The sequence below is a fragment of the Otolemur garnettii genome, unplaced genomic scaffold (genome assembly GCF_000181295.1).
Source record: "Otolemur garnettii isolate 467f Iridium unplaced genomic scaffold, OtoGar3 scaffold00066, whole genome shotgun sequence".
In the NCBI taxonomy this organism is placed as follows: Eukaryota; Metazoa; Chordata; class Mammalia; order Primates; family Galagidae; genus Otolemur; species Otolemur garnettii.
The window spans coordinates 5,514,671-5,530,623 of record NW_003852461.1 but is presented as its reverse complement, the minus strand read 5'-3'; the positions used below and the strand labels follow the sequence as shown (position 1 = coordinate 5,530,623).

The window sequence follows — 15,953 nt, the reverse complement described above, 5'->3', positions numbered from 1 at the left end:
GCCTGCCAGAATCCCTGCTAATTTTTTTAGTAGGAACAGGGTCTCACTCTTGCTCAGGCTGGTCTTGAACTCCTGAGCTTAAGCAGTCTTCCCGCCTCAGCCTCGTGCTAGTATTACAGGCATGAACCACTGCCGGCCATTGTCCTTATTTTGGACAAAACGAAACCAAAGGGAAGAACCTGCCCAGGGTCTGTGGCGACTAAGCGACAGTGCACAGTTCAGGCATAGGCTGTTCTTTTGTAGCAGAGACAACAGGGGGTGACTTCCACTCCAAAGTACCAGGAATTGGTGGTTAATCACATATGTCCGCGGGTTTTCAGGTATAGGCCCACAGTTTTGCCTGACACGATTATCTATTTGATCATGAAATCAGAACTTTCTAAAAATATTTATACAAGTAAGGGAAAGAAAAAAAAACAATTTGAGAATTATGAGATGAGGTTCTAACCCCATTCATCCCTTTTGTTAGTTTCATCTTTGTACATTTCTATGTACATGTTTGGTCTGGAGTCTGGATTCTAGGTCTGCACTCAGCACTTGACCTTGGGCAAGTTTCCCCTCCCCCTCCCTGCCTAACCTCCAGGGGCATTGTCGGGATTCCAGCAGATAATGGGAACAAATGGGCTAAATCACTGTCTGGGCCAGGTAGCTCGCACCTGTAATACTGGCATTCTGGGACGCCGAGGCGGGTGGACTGCTTGAGCAAGAACAAGACCTGCCTCTACCAAAAATAGAAAAATTAGCTGGGCCTGTAGTCCCAGCAAGTCAGAAGGATTACTGGAACCCAGGAGTTTGAGGTTGCTGTGTGCTATGATGCTAGGGCATTCTAGCTTGGGCAACAGAATGAGAATGTCTCAAGAAAAAAATTTAAAAATTAAAATCAAAGCATTATCTGTATCTAGATGTGCCATATATTCCTGCATGCAGAAGGTCAGGGGATGATGGGAGCACTCAGGCAGCTCTCCTACTTAGCACCTGGCTCCTTGGACTTGATCTTCCACAGTCCCCATAATTGCAGGCCTTGTGCAGAACCCTTTAATGATCTCAAAGCAAGCTCACATGCCTAAGATGGTGGATAATGATAGCTAAGATTATTTTGCTTACTACTTGCCAAATACTGTGTTGGGTGTTTTAAATTCTTTATCTTGGATCATTAAAATAATTCTGGGGGGACGAGGGTTTTTTTTTTTTTTAATTCATCAAACACAGTTTTATTTTCATGTTTTGTTTTTGTATACCATGCCCTTTAATATAAAACTCACACATGTTGGTCTTGGTCTTACACTAAGGAGAATCAGATAACTACCAAGAGTTTACAGAACAGAGAACAAGAATAGCTGAAGCATTAAGTTCGATGGGGGAAAAAAGCGTTCTTAATAACAAGGTGGGAAGCCACCCTTTTCGGAGACACTGGGGCAACACAGGCATTATTACCCCTGTTTTATAATTAGGAAGCTGAGGGCCAGAGTGGTGAAATAATTTGCTCAAAACCACACTGAAGTGAGTAGTGTGAAGCCAGAATTTGAGCCTAAGTCTCACTGGACCCCAAATCCATTGTCTTTATGTTATACTACCTACTTCCCTATAAAACTCCTGCCTGCTCTTGGCCTCATCAGATCACATCCCTTCTACCTACAGCCACGAGGCTGATAAAAGTTTAGAATCATACGTAAAACCAAAAGTCACACTCAGGCTATCACCACCCAGAATTTCTTGAATCTGGGTGTTTAGAAGGTGGGTTAGAGTTGGGATAGAGTCACGGTTAGGTTAGATGGTGGGATGTAGACCAAGAAAGTATTAAAATGGTTAACCTGAAGGATCCTGGGAGAATATATTGATAATTATAACATTCTGGCCAGAGAACGGATAATTGTGTATGTCCATTAATCTAGTACACATTACTTAGTACCTAGTAAATCTGGTGCTGGGGTTACAGTGCTCAGATGTGGTTCCTGTCCCTTACAAACACTTGATAAGCTTGAGTTGATGGAATACTTTTTATTAACTATTTTTAAATTAAAATTTTAAAATACAAAGAGAGAAAGCTGATATGTAATATTTTGTAGAAGTAGACAGGAAATAAAGAGAATCGGAGCCGAGACTGTGTTTACTTAATGAACTCATCCTGGTGTTTGTGATGGCAGAACCACAGAATTTCAGGAAGTGAGGCAGGGAGGGGAGAAAGGTCATCGATGACTGACTCTTCCATAGAGGGTATGAGGCTGGACTCCTTTTATTCCCATTTTCCCTGTACCTAACATAACTGGAAGAGGCAGAGGTTTGGAAATCTCAGGGCACTAGGCCCTGTAATGCACGATCATTTGGATCTGCCCTAGCTAAGTAATCAATGGCGCCATTACATATACTCCTGGGCCCTGAGAACCTTCTGTTGTCAGCTTCAGCTTTCCTCTAGCCAGCCTGGGACCTAGGAAAATGACAAGCAGGTGTCTCTACCAGTTATAAAGGACTGTGGCTACCTAGTCAATAGCTGGAAAAGTGAGAAAACAGGAGAGATATTTTATTTTTTTCAGACAGAGTCTCACTTTGTTGCCCTCGGTAGAGTGCCGTGGCGTCATAGCTCATAGCAACCTCAAACTCTTGGGCTCAAGCAGTTCTCTTGCCTCAGACTTTCATTTTTAGTAGAGACAGGGTCTCACTCTTGCTCAGGCTGGTCTCAAACTCATGAGCTTAAGTGATCCACCCACCTCAGCCTCCCAGAGTGCCAGGATTACAGGTGTCAGCCACTGTGCCTGGCCAGAGATATTTTAAATATAATATAAAAATGCAATCTAATATATTAACAGAAGTTTAGAGTTTACAAAGTTATCTACTCCAATTTGAGTCTCAGAATAACCTCTGAAACAGACTGTATTATACCCATTTTAAAAATGAGAGGGCAGGGCGGCGCCTCTGGCTCAAAGGAGTAGGGTGCTGGGCCCGTATGCCGGAGGTGGCAGGTTCAAACCCAGCTCCCGGCCAAAAACTACCAAAAAAAAAATGAGAGGCCAAAAGGCCAGAAAAGTTAATATAGCTTTATGTACAGGATAAAGAAAGCTTACAGGAGACACATCCCTGAGCACAACAGGGAGGACCTGATCAGGGAATGCTTCCTGGAGGTGACCAAAGAGCTGAGTGGAAGGCACACTTATGCAGTAAAGAAAGAAAGGGTTTGCAAAGGTCTGAAAACACGAGGAAGGCTGGAAACATTAGCAGAAGCAAAGTGATGATGATGACACCTCTGAGGGCAGTTAACCCCTATCCACTGCTTACCATGTGCAGATACAACAGACATCCACATTAATCCACATACCTCCCTTGTAAGACCGGTACTTTTATTATACCCATTTTACAGATGGGGAAACTAACGCACAGAGAAGTTAAGTAGCTTGCCATTGGGGTCATGGAGTAATGATCTCAAGTATTAATTTAAGAAGTACAAATTTTATCCTGGGTTTTAAAGGTTCTTAGCAGAGAGGAGATGGGCACGAATTTGTGATTTATAAAGCCTACTCAGAGGTAGGGTGCACTGGGATTAGAGAAGAAAAAATAAACTGGATGCTAGCCAGGCTGTTTGTTCAAGGAAGACCTGACCAGAGACAGTGGGGATTCAGCACAGAGAAGTATCCCACAATACTGGAGTTTGGGGGTGGGAAATTGTCCCTCACATGTCTCCACTGCCTCTATCTGTAAAGGCAGAATAATATATTTCCATCTAACCTGCCTTGGCAATTGCTTAAAAATTAATGGGACGGAGGTCCGGCTGGCTTTCATCTGCTAACAACCCCCTTGCACTCCTGCTGGTGCTTATTAAATGCTGAATATATAAAACGTGCTTTGACGAGGGCCTGGGAGTAATTATAGCTTGCTAATTATTGTTAATTTCACCACGGCTTTGAAATCCTGGACTTTCTCAATGATTCAAAGAGACTGCAACCCCTCTGTCCCATGAAAGCAGCCACACTGGGCAGACAGGCAATTTCTCACAGGCTCCATTCTCTCATTTTTTGCACTAGCTCAGCTACTTGTGTGGGATACAGAAAAAAAAAAAAGCAATGATCTGCTCTTTCAGAATTAAATTGCACAAAAATCTCCGTACAGTCTTGCTGGCTCCTTAAGAATTTCTTTTTTGTCTCCCTGTGCCAAGTGCACACATAAATACGTATAATGTGAAAGGAGAGAAAATTAGCGCTTAACCAAACTTTCAATACATTGGACGACGCCTGGACACCTGGAATTTACCCGTGATATGGTAAATCTGAGAACGGCGTCCCTAACTTCCCTTCAGATGCTGCAACACTTGGATTCCACAAGCATTTATTTTAAAACAGCCAGACAGGTACCAGAGACCCCAATCCAGGAGACTGATGGCTGGGTGACCTCAGCTCTCTAAGCCTCGTTGGCATCGCCTGTAGAATGGGTCTGACAGTCCATACCTGTCAGGACTGGCACGAGGATGAGATAATGCTTGTGAAGTGTAAACTGGATAAATGTGTCCTACTTAAGACCTGGGGAAAGACTGCGGGGGACGGGGAGGGGAGAGCGCGACTGTCGCGAACCATACTTTGCTTAGACTCCCTGCTCCAGAGCTGCCGGGACGCCCAAGGTCCCGCGCAGAAGGCCGCGCGGAGGGCGGGTCCCTCCCCGGGTAGGGCCGCGCGGGCTGGGGGCGGGTCCCCCGCCGCGGGCAGGTGAGTATCGGTTTTCCTCTCGGCTTTCGGTCGGGAGGAGGTGGGAGCAGCTTCCCCTCCCCTGATCCTATCGCAGGCGGCGCAGGGCTGGCCGGGCCATTCGTGGGACTGGAGAGGGTGGGAGGCGGGATGTGTCACCCAAATACCAGCGGGTAAGTCGGCGGCGGAACCAGCCGGGCAGGTCCTGCCGAGTATAAGAGCGGGAGGGAGCGGCCGGGTGGCAGAGCCCGCAGACTTTCCCGGACGCCGGAGCCCCGCCGCATCCCGCGCCCCGTCCGCCCGCCGCGTCCGGTCAGCGCTACCTTCTCCTTCGCCCCGCCATGGCCCGGGGTCCGGGGCTCGCGGCCCCGCTGCTGCTGCTGGTGCTGGTCGCGGCGACCCGCCACGCGGCCGCGCAGGACAACTGCACGTGTCCCACCAACAAGATGACGGTGTGCAGCCCCGACGGCCCGGGCGGCCGCTGCCGGTGCCGCGCGCTGGGCTCCGGGGTGGAGGTCGACTGCTCCACGCTGACCTCCAAGTGCCTGCTGCTCAAGGCGCGCATGAGCCGCCCCCGGGACGGCCGCGGGCTGGTGAAGCCGAGCGAGCACGCGCTGGTGGACAACGACGGGCTCTACGACCCCGACTGCGACCCCCAGGGGCGCTTCAAGGCGCGCCAGTGCAACCAGACGTCGGTGTGCTGGTGCGTGAACTCGGTGGGCGTGCGCCGCACCGACAAGGGCGACCTGAGCCTGCGCTGCGACGAGCTGGTGCGCACGCACCACATCCTCATCGACCTGCGCCACCGCGCGGCCGCGCGCGCCTTCAACCACTCCGACCTGGACGCCGAGCTGCGCAGGCTCTTCCGCGAGCGCTACCGGCTGCAGCCCCGCTTCGTGGCGGCCGTGCACTACGAGCACCCCACCATCCAGATCGAGCTGCGGCAGAATGCGTCGCAGAAGGGCCCCGGCGACGTGGACATCGCCGACGCCGCCTACTACTTCGAGAGGGACGTCAAGGGCGAGTCGCTGTTCCACGGCCGCCGCGGCCTGGACTTGAGCGTGCGCGGCGAGCCCCTGGAGGTGGAGCGGACGCTCATCTACTACCTGGACGAGAAGCCCCCGCAGTTCTCCATGAAGCGCCTCACCGCCGGCCTCATCGCCGTCATCGTGGTGGTCGTGCTGGCCGTGGTCGCCGGCGTGGTGGTCCTGGTCATCTCCAACCGGAGGAAGTCGGGGAAGTACAAGAAGGTGGAGATTAAGGAACTGGGGGAGTTGAGAAAGGAACCGAGCTTGTAGGTACCGGGCGGGCAGTGAATGGGGTGGGATACCGGATCCTCGCATCTTCCAGACCTGGCCTACAGGGGCCATTTCTCCCATGCGCCTGCCTTCCCCCTGCACCCCCTTTGCGCACACACCAAGTTTAATAGATCCTGGTCTCAGGGTCGCCTCTCTTTCTGACCTCTGTCTTGAAGGAAGCATTTCTAAAATTCCTTCCTTTTCGGTCCAACGAGAAACCTGACGGGGCGCGTTAAGGCAAGGATGGCCCAGCGTTCTGTGTGAAGAAGCAGGTGTCTGTGTGACAGCCGAGCATGCTTTGCAAGTGAGGGAACAGAGTTTGAAGGCCTAGGTGAGTTTAGATGGGAGAAAGCGCTCTTACTGTTACTCGATGAACTCCAGTTACATCACGGCCCTTCTAATGAGGAGTTCGTTACCTGGGCCTCGCTACTGTCCTCATTTACCATCGTTTGCGTTACTGACCCCATACACTTGTCACCAGGAAAGAAGCCTGTTTCAGCTGCCCAACACAGTTTATTTTTTATTTATTTGTTAATTTTTTTTATTGTTTGGGATTCATTGAGGGCACAAAGAATTAGGTCACACTGATGGCATCTGTTACATAAAGTCCCTCTGATCAAAACACGTTTTAGATGGCTTTGTTTAAGGACGCTATCCCAGAAAGTCAATGTCTGTCCTTCAGCTTGTCCTCTCCACAGCCGGTGTTAGCCATGTTTTCTTTTGTAAAATGTTTGTACATATGTTGTCTTTGTGATTTTTTTTAAAAAAACATACGTTTAATAAAATATGGGAAAGGCACAAACCAAAAGATGGAATTTGTGAAAACTCCCTCCAGATCCACATCACTTTGGTCTCCTCTGTCTAATTTCCTATGGTTTGTACTTTTTGTATTTCAAATTCTAACGCTTTTTTTGCAGAAGCGAGCACTTCACCTCGCAACTCTAAGTGTCCTAAGATCTCCTAACTGGCCAGTGTAAATGCTATTTCAGTAAGATTATTCAGAAACCTTTAAACTGCAGCAGGGTGAACTTGAGGAAGGAGGCTGAAACTAGATGTTTTTGTATAAAAGGGTGCCAGCCTCTGGTCATTGCTCAACAAGGCTTTTCACCCGTGGAAAGGGAAACACTCAGATTTGTTTCACTCCAGCTATAGCTCCTTTGAATCCTGTCCCTACTCTGACATAGATGGTATTATGCCATCTGTGTCATAGAGGGCTATTTCGCCCTTGGGCATATTACTTAATCTCAAAGTGTTGTGGCTGTAAGATTAAATGACTTTCCCACATAATGACAGCCAGTCTATGGAGGGGGCTATGATGTGGTCGCCGGCGTGCATAGGTTGGCTTCCTAAGATGGTTATAAATAATGTGCTTTAGAAACCTGTATTTCCTATCAGCTGTAAAAACTAGCCCCTCCTTTCCATTTATCTCTTCTTCTCATTTATTCACATTCATTTTTGTGTGTAGCTGTGGGATAGGCCACAGGTGAGCAAGTTACTGTTGCAACAAATTATTGATGCAACAGTAAGTGGGTACATAGGAGGTTGGTATATGGAGTTTCCAACAACAAATAAGCTAGATCCAGGATGTCAGCTTCTTCCCCTGGAATCTATCCCATGCCCCTCCTCCCTTCCTGGCTGTAGCCTGTGAGGACCCCTCAAGACCAAAACATTGGTAAGAACTGGGAGGAGGTAGCTCTCAGCCCCTGTCCTCTGAGCTTGGCTTTGTGGCTGGTCATGCACCCATGCAGTGAATGTTTAGGAGTGCCTTAAATCTCAAAGTCTGTAACTTCTCCAGCTAGGGAGGGACTCCCTCCAGGCCCTAACCCTTGTTTCAGGTGTGATTCACCAAAGGGAGAGGGTGGATGTGGGCTGGCTCTCCGTGGTGAGAAGGATGGCACAGCATTTGAGGTTAGAATGGGCTCCCTAACAATGAGAGTGAGCGTGGCTGGGCGCTTCCCACTTCTCTGAGTCACTGAAGTGCCTTAGAGGAAGCAGCCTTGGCCATCACCCCTGACCTAACCGCTCAGGTCAGGGATGAAAAGAGCAAGTGATTTCTCAAGGTTACTGTTTGTGTGGCACAGCTGGAACTAGAGAGCTTCATTGTTTCAAGAGGCACTTCTCAAAAACTCACTTGACTGCCTAGAAGATAAATAAATTAAGGATTGAGAGTGGGTAGCTGAACAAAGGAGACTTCCTGAAAAAAATCCCTTCCTCCATGGAAACGTCACTTCTGGACAATGTTAAGTTTCTGCTTCAATTCAGGACCCCAGCTTCTTGCACTTTATAGCGCTTCGAGTTTGCAAGGCACTTTGATACATAGACTCTGAGAGATTGAGTTACTGGAAATAATTGGTGTGGACAAACGTGATTCAAACCCTGCTGTGTTGGACCAGGGAGTCCCTTAACTCCCCTATTTCCTCATCTGTTAAATGAAACTACAAATCCCCCTCTCACTATTGTGAGGATCAAATGAAGTCTCTGATATGTACCTAGGACAATCTAGGTCTTTCGTGGAGAGTTCAGTATATTTTAAATTTGCTCTGCTCTAGGTTGTACCCATGTCTCATGCCAGAATACTGAGGTTTGTAGAGGCTTGAGTTCTCCATGTGTCGAAGCCAGGGCTTAGAGCCTTTGCCTTTAGCTTCTTGGCCCGAGCAGCTAGCAGGTTAAAGCACCTTTTTTCACTCATTTCTTCCAAGGAAGAGTCACCTGGTGCTTCTGTTTTGAAACTCAGTTTGCTAAAGATAGGACTTCACAAGCAGCTATCTTAATGGGTTTAGCATCCATCTCCAGGATCCCACCCTCTGCTTTGTGCTCTCAATTTACAGTTTCTGGTGTGATTCAGGCCCGGGCTGCCCTTGGAAGGAATGTGAGGAGCAGGTGTGGCTCATCCAGCGAGTCGCAACCTGTCTTCTGCGCCTTCCCAGGAGGGAGGCTGGGCCGATTTCCTTGTGTGGGTCACCAGGGCTTTCTCTAGTCTTGTTATTTCCTTATTGGAGCCAATTTTAGGATCAGCCGTTTCCTCCCGTGCTTATGTATTTTTTGCTTCATTGTTTCCCAAGTAGAATCACAGAATGTCAGAACTAAAAGGAGCTTAGAGGATCATTTATCCTGACGTGCCCGTTCTACAGGTGAGAAAACAAGCTTAGAGAGGAGGATGGGTTTGCCCAAGTTACAGAGACACCCCAGAGCTCCAGTACCTGGACTCCATCCTGTCCGATGTTTGTCGCACTTGCCTCCCTGGTTAGTCTCCTAGTTGAGCGTGTGTTTAGTAAATGGTTACTCTTGCTAGAACTACAGCAAATTACCCCCAAGAACTTGGGAGAAAAAATTACTAGTAATGAGTTGAACTCTTCCCAAGGGAATGTGAACAGAATTTCCACTTTTTTAAGGTGATATTTCTGACTCTAGAGCTCTGGTTTAAGGGGACTAGAGCAACCTTCAAGGCTACCTGTTGATATAAAATGAAGGATCATTTGGGAACTAGATAGGTTTCTTTCATAACTAGTATTACGTCCTAGGCTGGGCACAGTGGCTCACACCTATAATCCTAGTACTCTGGGAGCCGAGGAGGGAGGATCACTTGGGCTTAGGAGTTTGATTCCAACCTGAGCAGGAGTGAGATAGATCCCTTCTCTACTAAAAATAGAAAAACTAGGCAGGTGTGGTGGTGGGCACCTGTAGTCTCAGCTACTCAGGAGGCTGGGACAGGAAGCTCATGTGAGCCCAGAGGTTTGAGGTTGCTGTGAGCTATGATGACACCACTGCAATGTAGCCTGGGTGACAAGAGTAAGACCCTGTCTATAAAACCAAACAAAAACTAGCAAGTCTGATGGACATCTCCCAGTTGTAATTCCCCTCCAGAACCATTCCCTGTCATTGCTAAATTGCTAAACCATGAGAGGTTTCAGTGTTGCCTTTTATGGTGAGCTCAAGGAAGGAGCTGTTGGAGGAGGGCAGGGCCCATCTACTGTCTGGGACTTACACTGGGAACAGGGGACCTGTGTTCCCTGGCACCACAGTAAGCCAGGTGCCTTCAGTTTGGGTGAGGATGGTCAGTTCCGTGCCATTCCAGGAGGCTGAAACGGGCTGAGAAGAAGAAGAAAAAGAAAAGGGATCCAGAGTGACAGTCTGAGCACATTAACTGGCAGTGTCACAAATAGGCAGCTCAGCCTATCAAGCTGTCTCATCTCCTCGGAAGGAAAGGGATCTGGAGTGGATCCCATGCAACCTGTTAGGGGCCTGGGGCCCTCAGCACTCTCAGTGCCGTTGTTATCTGGCAGGAGGAATCTGCTCTTGTTATCTGCCATTGTCATCTGGAGGAATCCTGTGCCCGGTATTCTGGTGGGACGCACATCATCACATGCTTTGGAACAACCTGTACAAAAGGTGGGGAAAAACACCAGCCTCGGTCAGCAGATGAGCCTTCAGTGTCCAGCTGTGTCACCTTGACTGCAGCAGTTCAGCTCCATGAAACTCACCTCTGCATCATAACATGGGTCTAATACTGTCCAGCCACTCTAGCTTGCAGAACTCCTGTCTCCTCATATCACCCCAGTGGGGCTGAACGTTTGAGCAGTCAGCATGGCCAGTGGCCCCAGTGGCCAGGAGTGGTTACCCTGAAGCAGTCCCACATTGGACAGCCTGTGTCTTTAAAGATGCTGAATGTCGACCACTCATTTATTCCAATATTTTTTGTCTTATTTCATGCCAGATAGCATACTAATTTGGGGCACATGTGATGAATAGGTAGGCTTTTTCTGCTGTTCATTTTTCCTTACCTGGCATCCCCACAAGCTTCTCAATGGGAGACGTATCCCCATTATGTGAAACTTGGTGGGGGCAGCACGGTCCTGCTCCTGGGCAGGTGGGATGTGGGCGTGTGACATGACTCAGCAAACTGAACCTCTCCTGCCTGGGACACTGGTTTAGAGGACGGGGAAGCCGTAATTCAGGCCAGCTGGGAAATTACAGCAGCAGCGGCTTTGGCAAGAGGACAGCTGCTCCTCAGGTGCCAAGTGTCCAGTGGCAGCAGCAGCACGGAGCATCCCACTGGGGTGCCCTGTGGTTTAAGCTTGGCCATGTCCCCTGCTGCCCAGCCACACCTGGTTCCTTAGTTTTCCATCGACTATGTGAACTTACCCCCACATTTTCCCATAAATTCCTTTTATTCTTGAGTTTCTGTGGCTTACGGCTAAGAATCCTTTTTAGAGTTTTTCTGTCTTTAATGAACTTAAAGGCTAGAACAGGGACATTCATTAGCTACATAATCACAAGTGAGGGCACAATTTAAAAACGAGTGCTCTAAAGAAAGAAAAGCAAATATGGAATGTTCTGACCTGGTTGTGGGAGCCACACCCTCGAGGGATGGTGCTTGATCGGAGATGCCAGGCGTGTGCAGGTGCTACTTACGTATGAAGAAAAGCATTTTGGTAGGAGAACAGCGTGTGCAAAGGTCCGGAAGTGGTGGGAGCGTGGCTCGTCTGAAGACCTGCAAGTACACCAGCAAAGCTGGAGTGTGGACAGCGAGAAGACTGATACCAGTGGGGCTGCAGAGAGGCTGGGGACAGGCTCTGGACGGCCTTCTAAGCCTATTAGATGTTTCTATGCAAATGTCTAATGACAAAGGGTGTGCCCTCTGGACAGACAAGTTAGAAATAAGCCTCTTACTTAGTTGGACTTAGCCCTGCAGTGCAAAATTTGCAAATGGGCTGGTAGGTACCTTTGTGTGAAGAAATAGGGGCCCCTCTCCATGGTGACACGGCCTCACTCCTCCCCTGACAACAGCAGAAGAAAATCTTTGCAAAATATTTTCTTAAAGCAAGGGATGACACAATCAGATTTGGGGGTTGTGGGTGTGTGTATGTGTATTTTGAGATAGAGTGTGACAGTCCATTGCCCTGGGTAGAGTGCCATGGCATCAAAGCTCACAGCAACCTCAGACTCTTGGGCTCAAGTGATCCTCCAGCCTCAGCCTCCCCAGTAGCTGGGACTATAGGTGCCTGCCACAATGCCAGGCTAGCTTTTTTTTTTTTTTCCTATTTGTAGTAGAAATGGGGTCTTGCTCTTACTCCAGCTGGTCTTGAACTCCTGAGTTCATGTGATTCATCCATCTTGGCGTCCTGAAGTGCTAAGATTATAGGTGTGAGCCACTGTGCCAGGCCCAGGTCTGTTTTTAAAAGATCACTCTGGCTTGGGCATGGGGAATAGACTGAAAATAGAATAGTGGTGAGGAAAGAGCAGAGGACCTGGGAGTAGGTCAGGTGAGAGAGAAAGGCAGCTTGATTGGGGCAGGTGGAGGGGAGAGTGTGGTGCTGGGGAGATACATTGGATGAGGAGGGAAGTTGACTAAGGCTGCTGACAGCAGCTTTCTCTCCGTCAGAGAACACAGGAGGGAACATGCTTGGTGGGAGGGAAATGATGAGTTTTGGGCATGTTGCGTTCAGGTTTCCAGCCAGGAGATGGATATAGAACTTGATGTTTTATGGCCAGAGGGGGGAATTGCTGGTATACACAGTCCTTAAAAGCTGTGGGTGGAGATTATCCTGGGAAAAACGATAGACTGAAAGGGGAAGAGAAGTAGCCCAGTGATGCAAAAGGGTCAGGATTTCAAGGTCAGAAATGCAAGACTGAGCTGGCACAGGGAAGCAAGAAGGGTCAAAGCCAGGGATGGAGATTAATGACCACCCCGGACTATTGCCAAAGTGAGAGGAAGGCCAAGTCAGGAGTGAGGGGCTGCTGAGCAGATCGGGGAGGGAAGCATTGGTGTAAGCAAATCCCCAGAGCAGGAGAGCTGCTTTCCAGTGGCCCAAGTGTCTGCCTGTTGTTCCTGTCCACCAGCGCCTGCTGTTTGGGGCCAGCCTCTGGGGAGAAGGAGAGGGTTGGAACAGAGAGTACACGTGTCTAGCCTGTGAGATGGCATGGACATGGAAGTGACCAACACTCGGAAGTAGCCAAGCTATTTGCCAGTGTGTAATCTGGGGTTAAATAATCCCCATGCCTCAGTTTCCTCATTTGTAAAATGGGAGCAATAACACATCTATGTCCTCAGAGTGTTGGTGAGAGAAGCCGCATGAGGGCACGTACAGCGCTCACGCTAGCGCCCGCGACACAGGAGCGCTCATCAACACCGGCTGTCGTCATGGCGATGGGAAACTGCTTACAGGGTCCACGCCAACTCCATAAACAGAGAAACGGTTTCTTTTCATTCCCCTTGTGTTCCCAGGGTCTCGCATGCCTGCAGCATGGTGTGTGTTCAACAGTTATGTGATTGAATGGATGGATAGATGAGCTGGCTGCTGTTCAACCCAATTCAGATCCCTGGTATGTGACTTGACTAGTCAAAGGCAATTATAATAATCCATTTATTGTTATTATTATTTTTTGAGACAGGGTCTTTGTGTCATCCTGGCTAGAGTCCAGTGACACCATCGCGGCTCACCACAACCTCAAACTCCTGGGCTCCAGCAATTCTCTTGCTACAACCTTCCAAGTAGCTGGGACTCCAGGTGCCCACCACTGTGCCTGGCTAATTTTAGTAGAGACAGGGGTCTTGCTCTTGCTAAAGCTAGTCTTGAACTCCTGAGCTGAAGGCAATCCACCTGCCTCAGCCTCCCAGAGTGCTGGGATTACAGGTGTGAGCCACTGGACCTGGCCTATTTCATTCATTCATTCATTTATTTATTATATATTTTAGAGACAGAGTCTCACTTTATTGCCCTCAGTAGAGTGCCATGGCATCACAGCTCACAGCAACCTCCAACTCCTGGGCTTAGGAGATTCTCTTGTCTCAGCCTCCTGAGTAGCTGGGACTACAGGCACCTGCCAAACACCCAGCTATTTTTTCTTGCAGTTTGGCTGGATGGGGTTTGAACATGCCTGCCTCGGTATATGGGGCTGGCACCCTACTCACTGAGCCACAGGTGCCACTCCCTATTTCATTTATTTTAAAGGTTATAAATTTACAATTCTTTTTAATTTAATTTTTTTTTTTTTTTGAGACAGAGCCTCAAGCTGTCCCCCTGGGTAGAGTGCCGTGGCATCATAGCTCACAGCAACTTCCAACTCCTGGGCTCAAGCGAGTCTCCTGCCTCAGCGTCCCAAGTACCTGGGACCACAGACGCCCATCACAATGAATGCCCGGCTATTTTTTGGTTGAAGCCGTCACTGTTGTTTGGCAGGCCCAGGCTGGATTTGAACCTGCCACCTTAGGTATATGTGGCTGGCACCTTAGCCGCTTGAGCCACAGGTGCCGAGCCTATTTTAAAGGTTATAAACATCTGCGGGGTAGATGCATGATGAATATGCATCTCTGATGTAAATTCCTACTTGCCTCTATCCCCCAATTTCCAGTTTAAGTTGGTTATGCAAGTGTGCTATATGGGTACTGTTCACGTAGAAATTTAGTAAAAAGAATCGCTGTTTCTATGAAGTTAAAAGGAAATACCCTGGGAAGTGAAGTCAGGAATCCAGCAGGAGGGACCTTGAGAAGGAAAGCTTAGGAAATACGGAGGCTTCTCGGGGGCAAGAGCCGGGGATCTGAGCTGACATCTGGTTCCAAAGACATATGGGTAGAAAAGACAAGATTCGCCCGTGGCTGTTGCTTCCAACTATGCTGTTACATATTATATTTTCCACAATGATTGCAATCTGCTTTAGTAATCAGGAAAACAAATCAGATAACAAAAAGTTACCCACAAGAAGGACAATTCAAGATGATGTGTTATTTAGACATTAATCTAGATATTCAGAAAATACTCCACGAACTGGAAAACTGTTCTCCCTTTCTGTAATCAGACTGCTAAATACTATTAAAGCAATAATCTCCGTCTTCCATGAGTATAATTATCTTCTTCAAATTACTCCCTTTGATGGACCTGGGGAGTCTTAAAAAATTATCATAATTTCATTTAGAACATCTTAAATAAAAGCAATTACTAGCTTTTCGGCTAAAAATTAATCAGAACATAGTAACATTAGTAGCCATATAAAAACACTTACACTTGGTCATGATTTTTTTTACCATGATTTTGAAGATCAAATGAAAATTTGAAGCTATGAATGGACATTGGCTACACACTTCTTTCCAGGGCTGTGCTGGACACAGGAACGCAACAATGAACATAGTTCTTTTTCTTCCCACGATCTTACATTCAGCACGGTGGTGGTGGAGTTATAACACGGGGAGTAAGTGACATAAGTAATTACAATAATGTGGAGCAAGTGTTATAAGGGAACACGGCGCCCAGGAAAACAGCCAGCAAGGAGCAAGTGTTATAAGGGAACACGGCGCCCACGAAAACAGCCAGCAAGGAGAACTGACCTACCTGGGATGGAAGTAGGGGGGTAGTTTAGGGAAGATCTGGTTGAGAAAGTCAAGTTTAGGCTGAGGCCAGAGGACAGATGGAAACCTGCCACTGTGAAGGAGGAGGAGGAGGAAGGAGAAGGGGAGAGAACAAGAAGGAGAAGAAGGAAGAAGGGAGAGGGACAAGGAGGATAAGAGAGGATAAAAAAGGGAAGGAGAAGGAAGAAGAGAAAATGGATTGAGCAGGAGACTAGATATGGTAGTAAGGGCTATTTCAGTTACAAGTGTTGGTAACTCAATTCAAGCTAGCATAAGCAAAATTAATGATATACGTATATGTGTATTTCTGTATGTATCTGTGTATATATCTGTGTGTGTGTATGTGTGTATATGTGTGTGTGCATCTGTGTATATATGTGTGTGTATCTGTGTATATATGTGTGTGTATCTGTGTATATATGTGTGTGTATCTGTGTATACGTATGTGTGTGTATCTGTATATATATGTGTGTGTATCTGTGTATATATGTATGTATCTGTGTATATGTATGTGTGTGTATCTGTGTATATGTATGTGTATCTGTGTATATATGTGTGTGTATCTGTGTATACGTATGTGTGTGTATCTGTGTATATGTATGTGTGTGTATCTGTGTATATGTATGTGTGTGTATCTGTGTATAT

At 47.7% G+C, this 15,953-nt stretch overlaps 1 protein-coding gene across 1 annotated transcript; it reads left to right on the top strand.

Moving 5' to 3' along the window:
• Nucleotides 1–4,668: 4,668 nt before the first annotated feature.
• Nucleotides 4,669–6,773, top strand: TACSTD2 (tumor associated calcium signal transducer 2). The gene has a single exon (XM_003793124.3). It carries the CDS (start codon nucleotides 5,009–5,011, stop codon nucleotides 5,963–5,965), a length of 957 nt encoding a protein of 318 aa, XP_003793172.1. The 5' UTR covers nucleotides 4,669–5,008; the 3' UTR covers nucleotides 5,966–6,773.
• The last annotated feature ends 9,180 nt before the right edge of the window (nucleotides 6,774–15,953 follow it).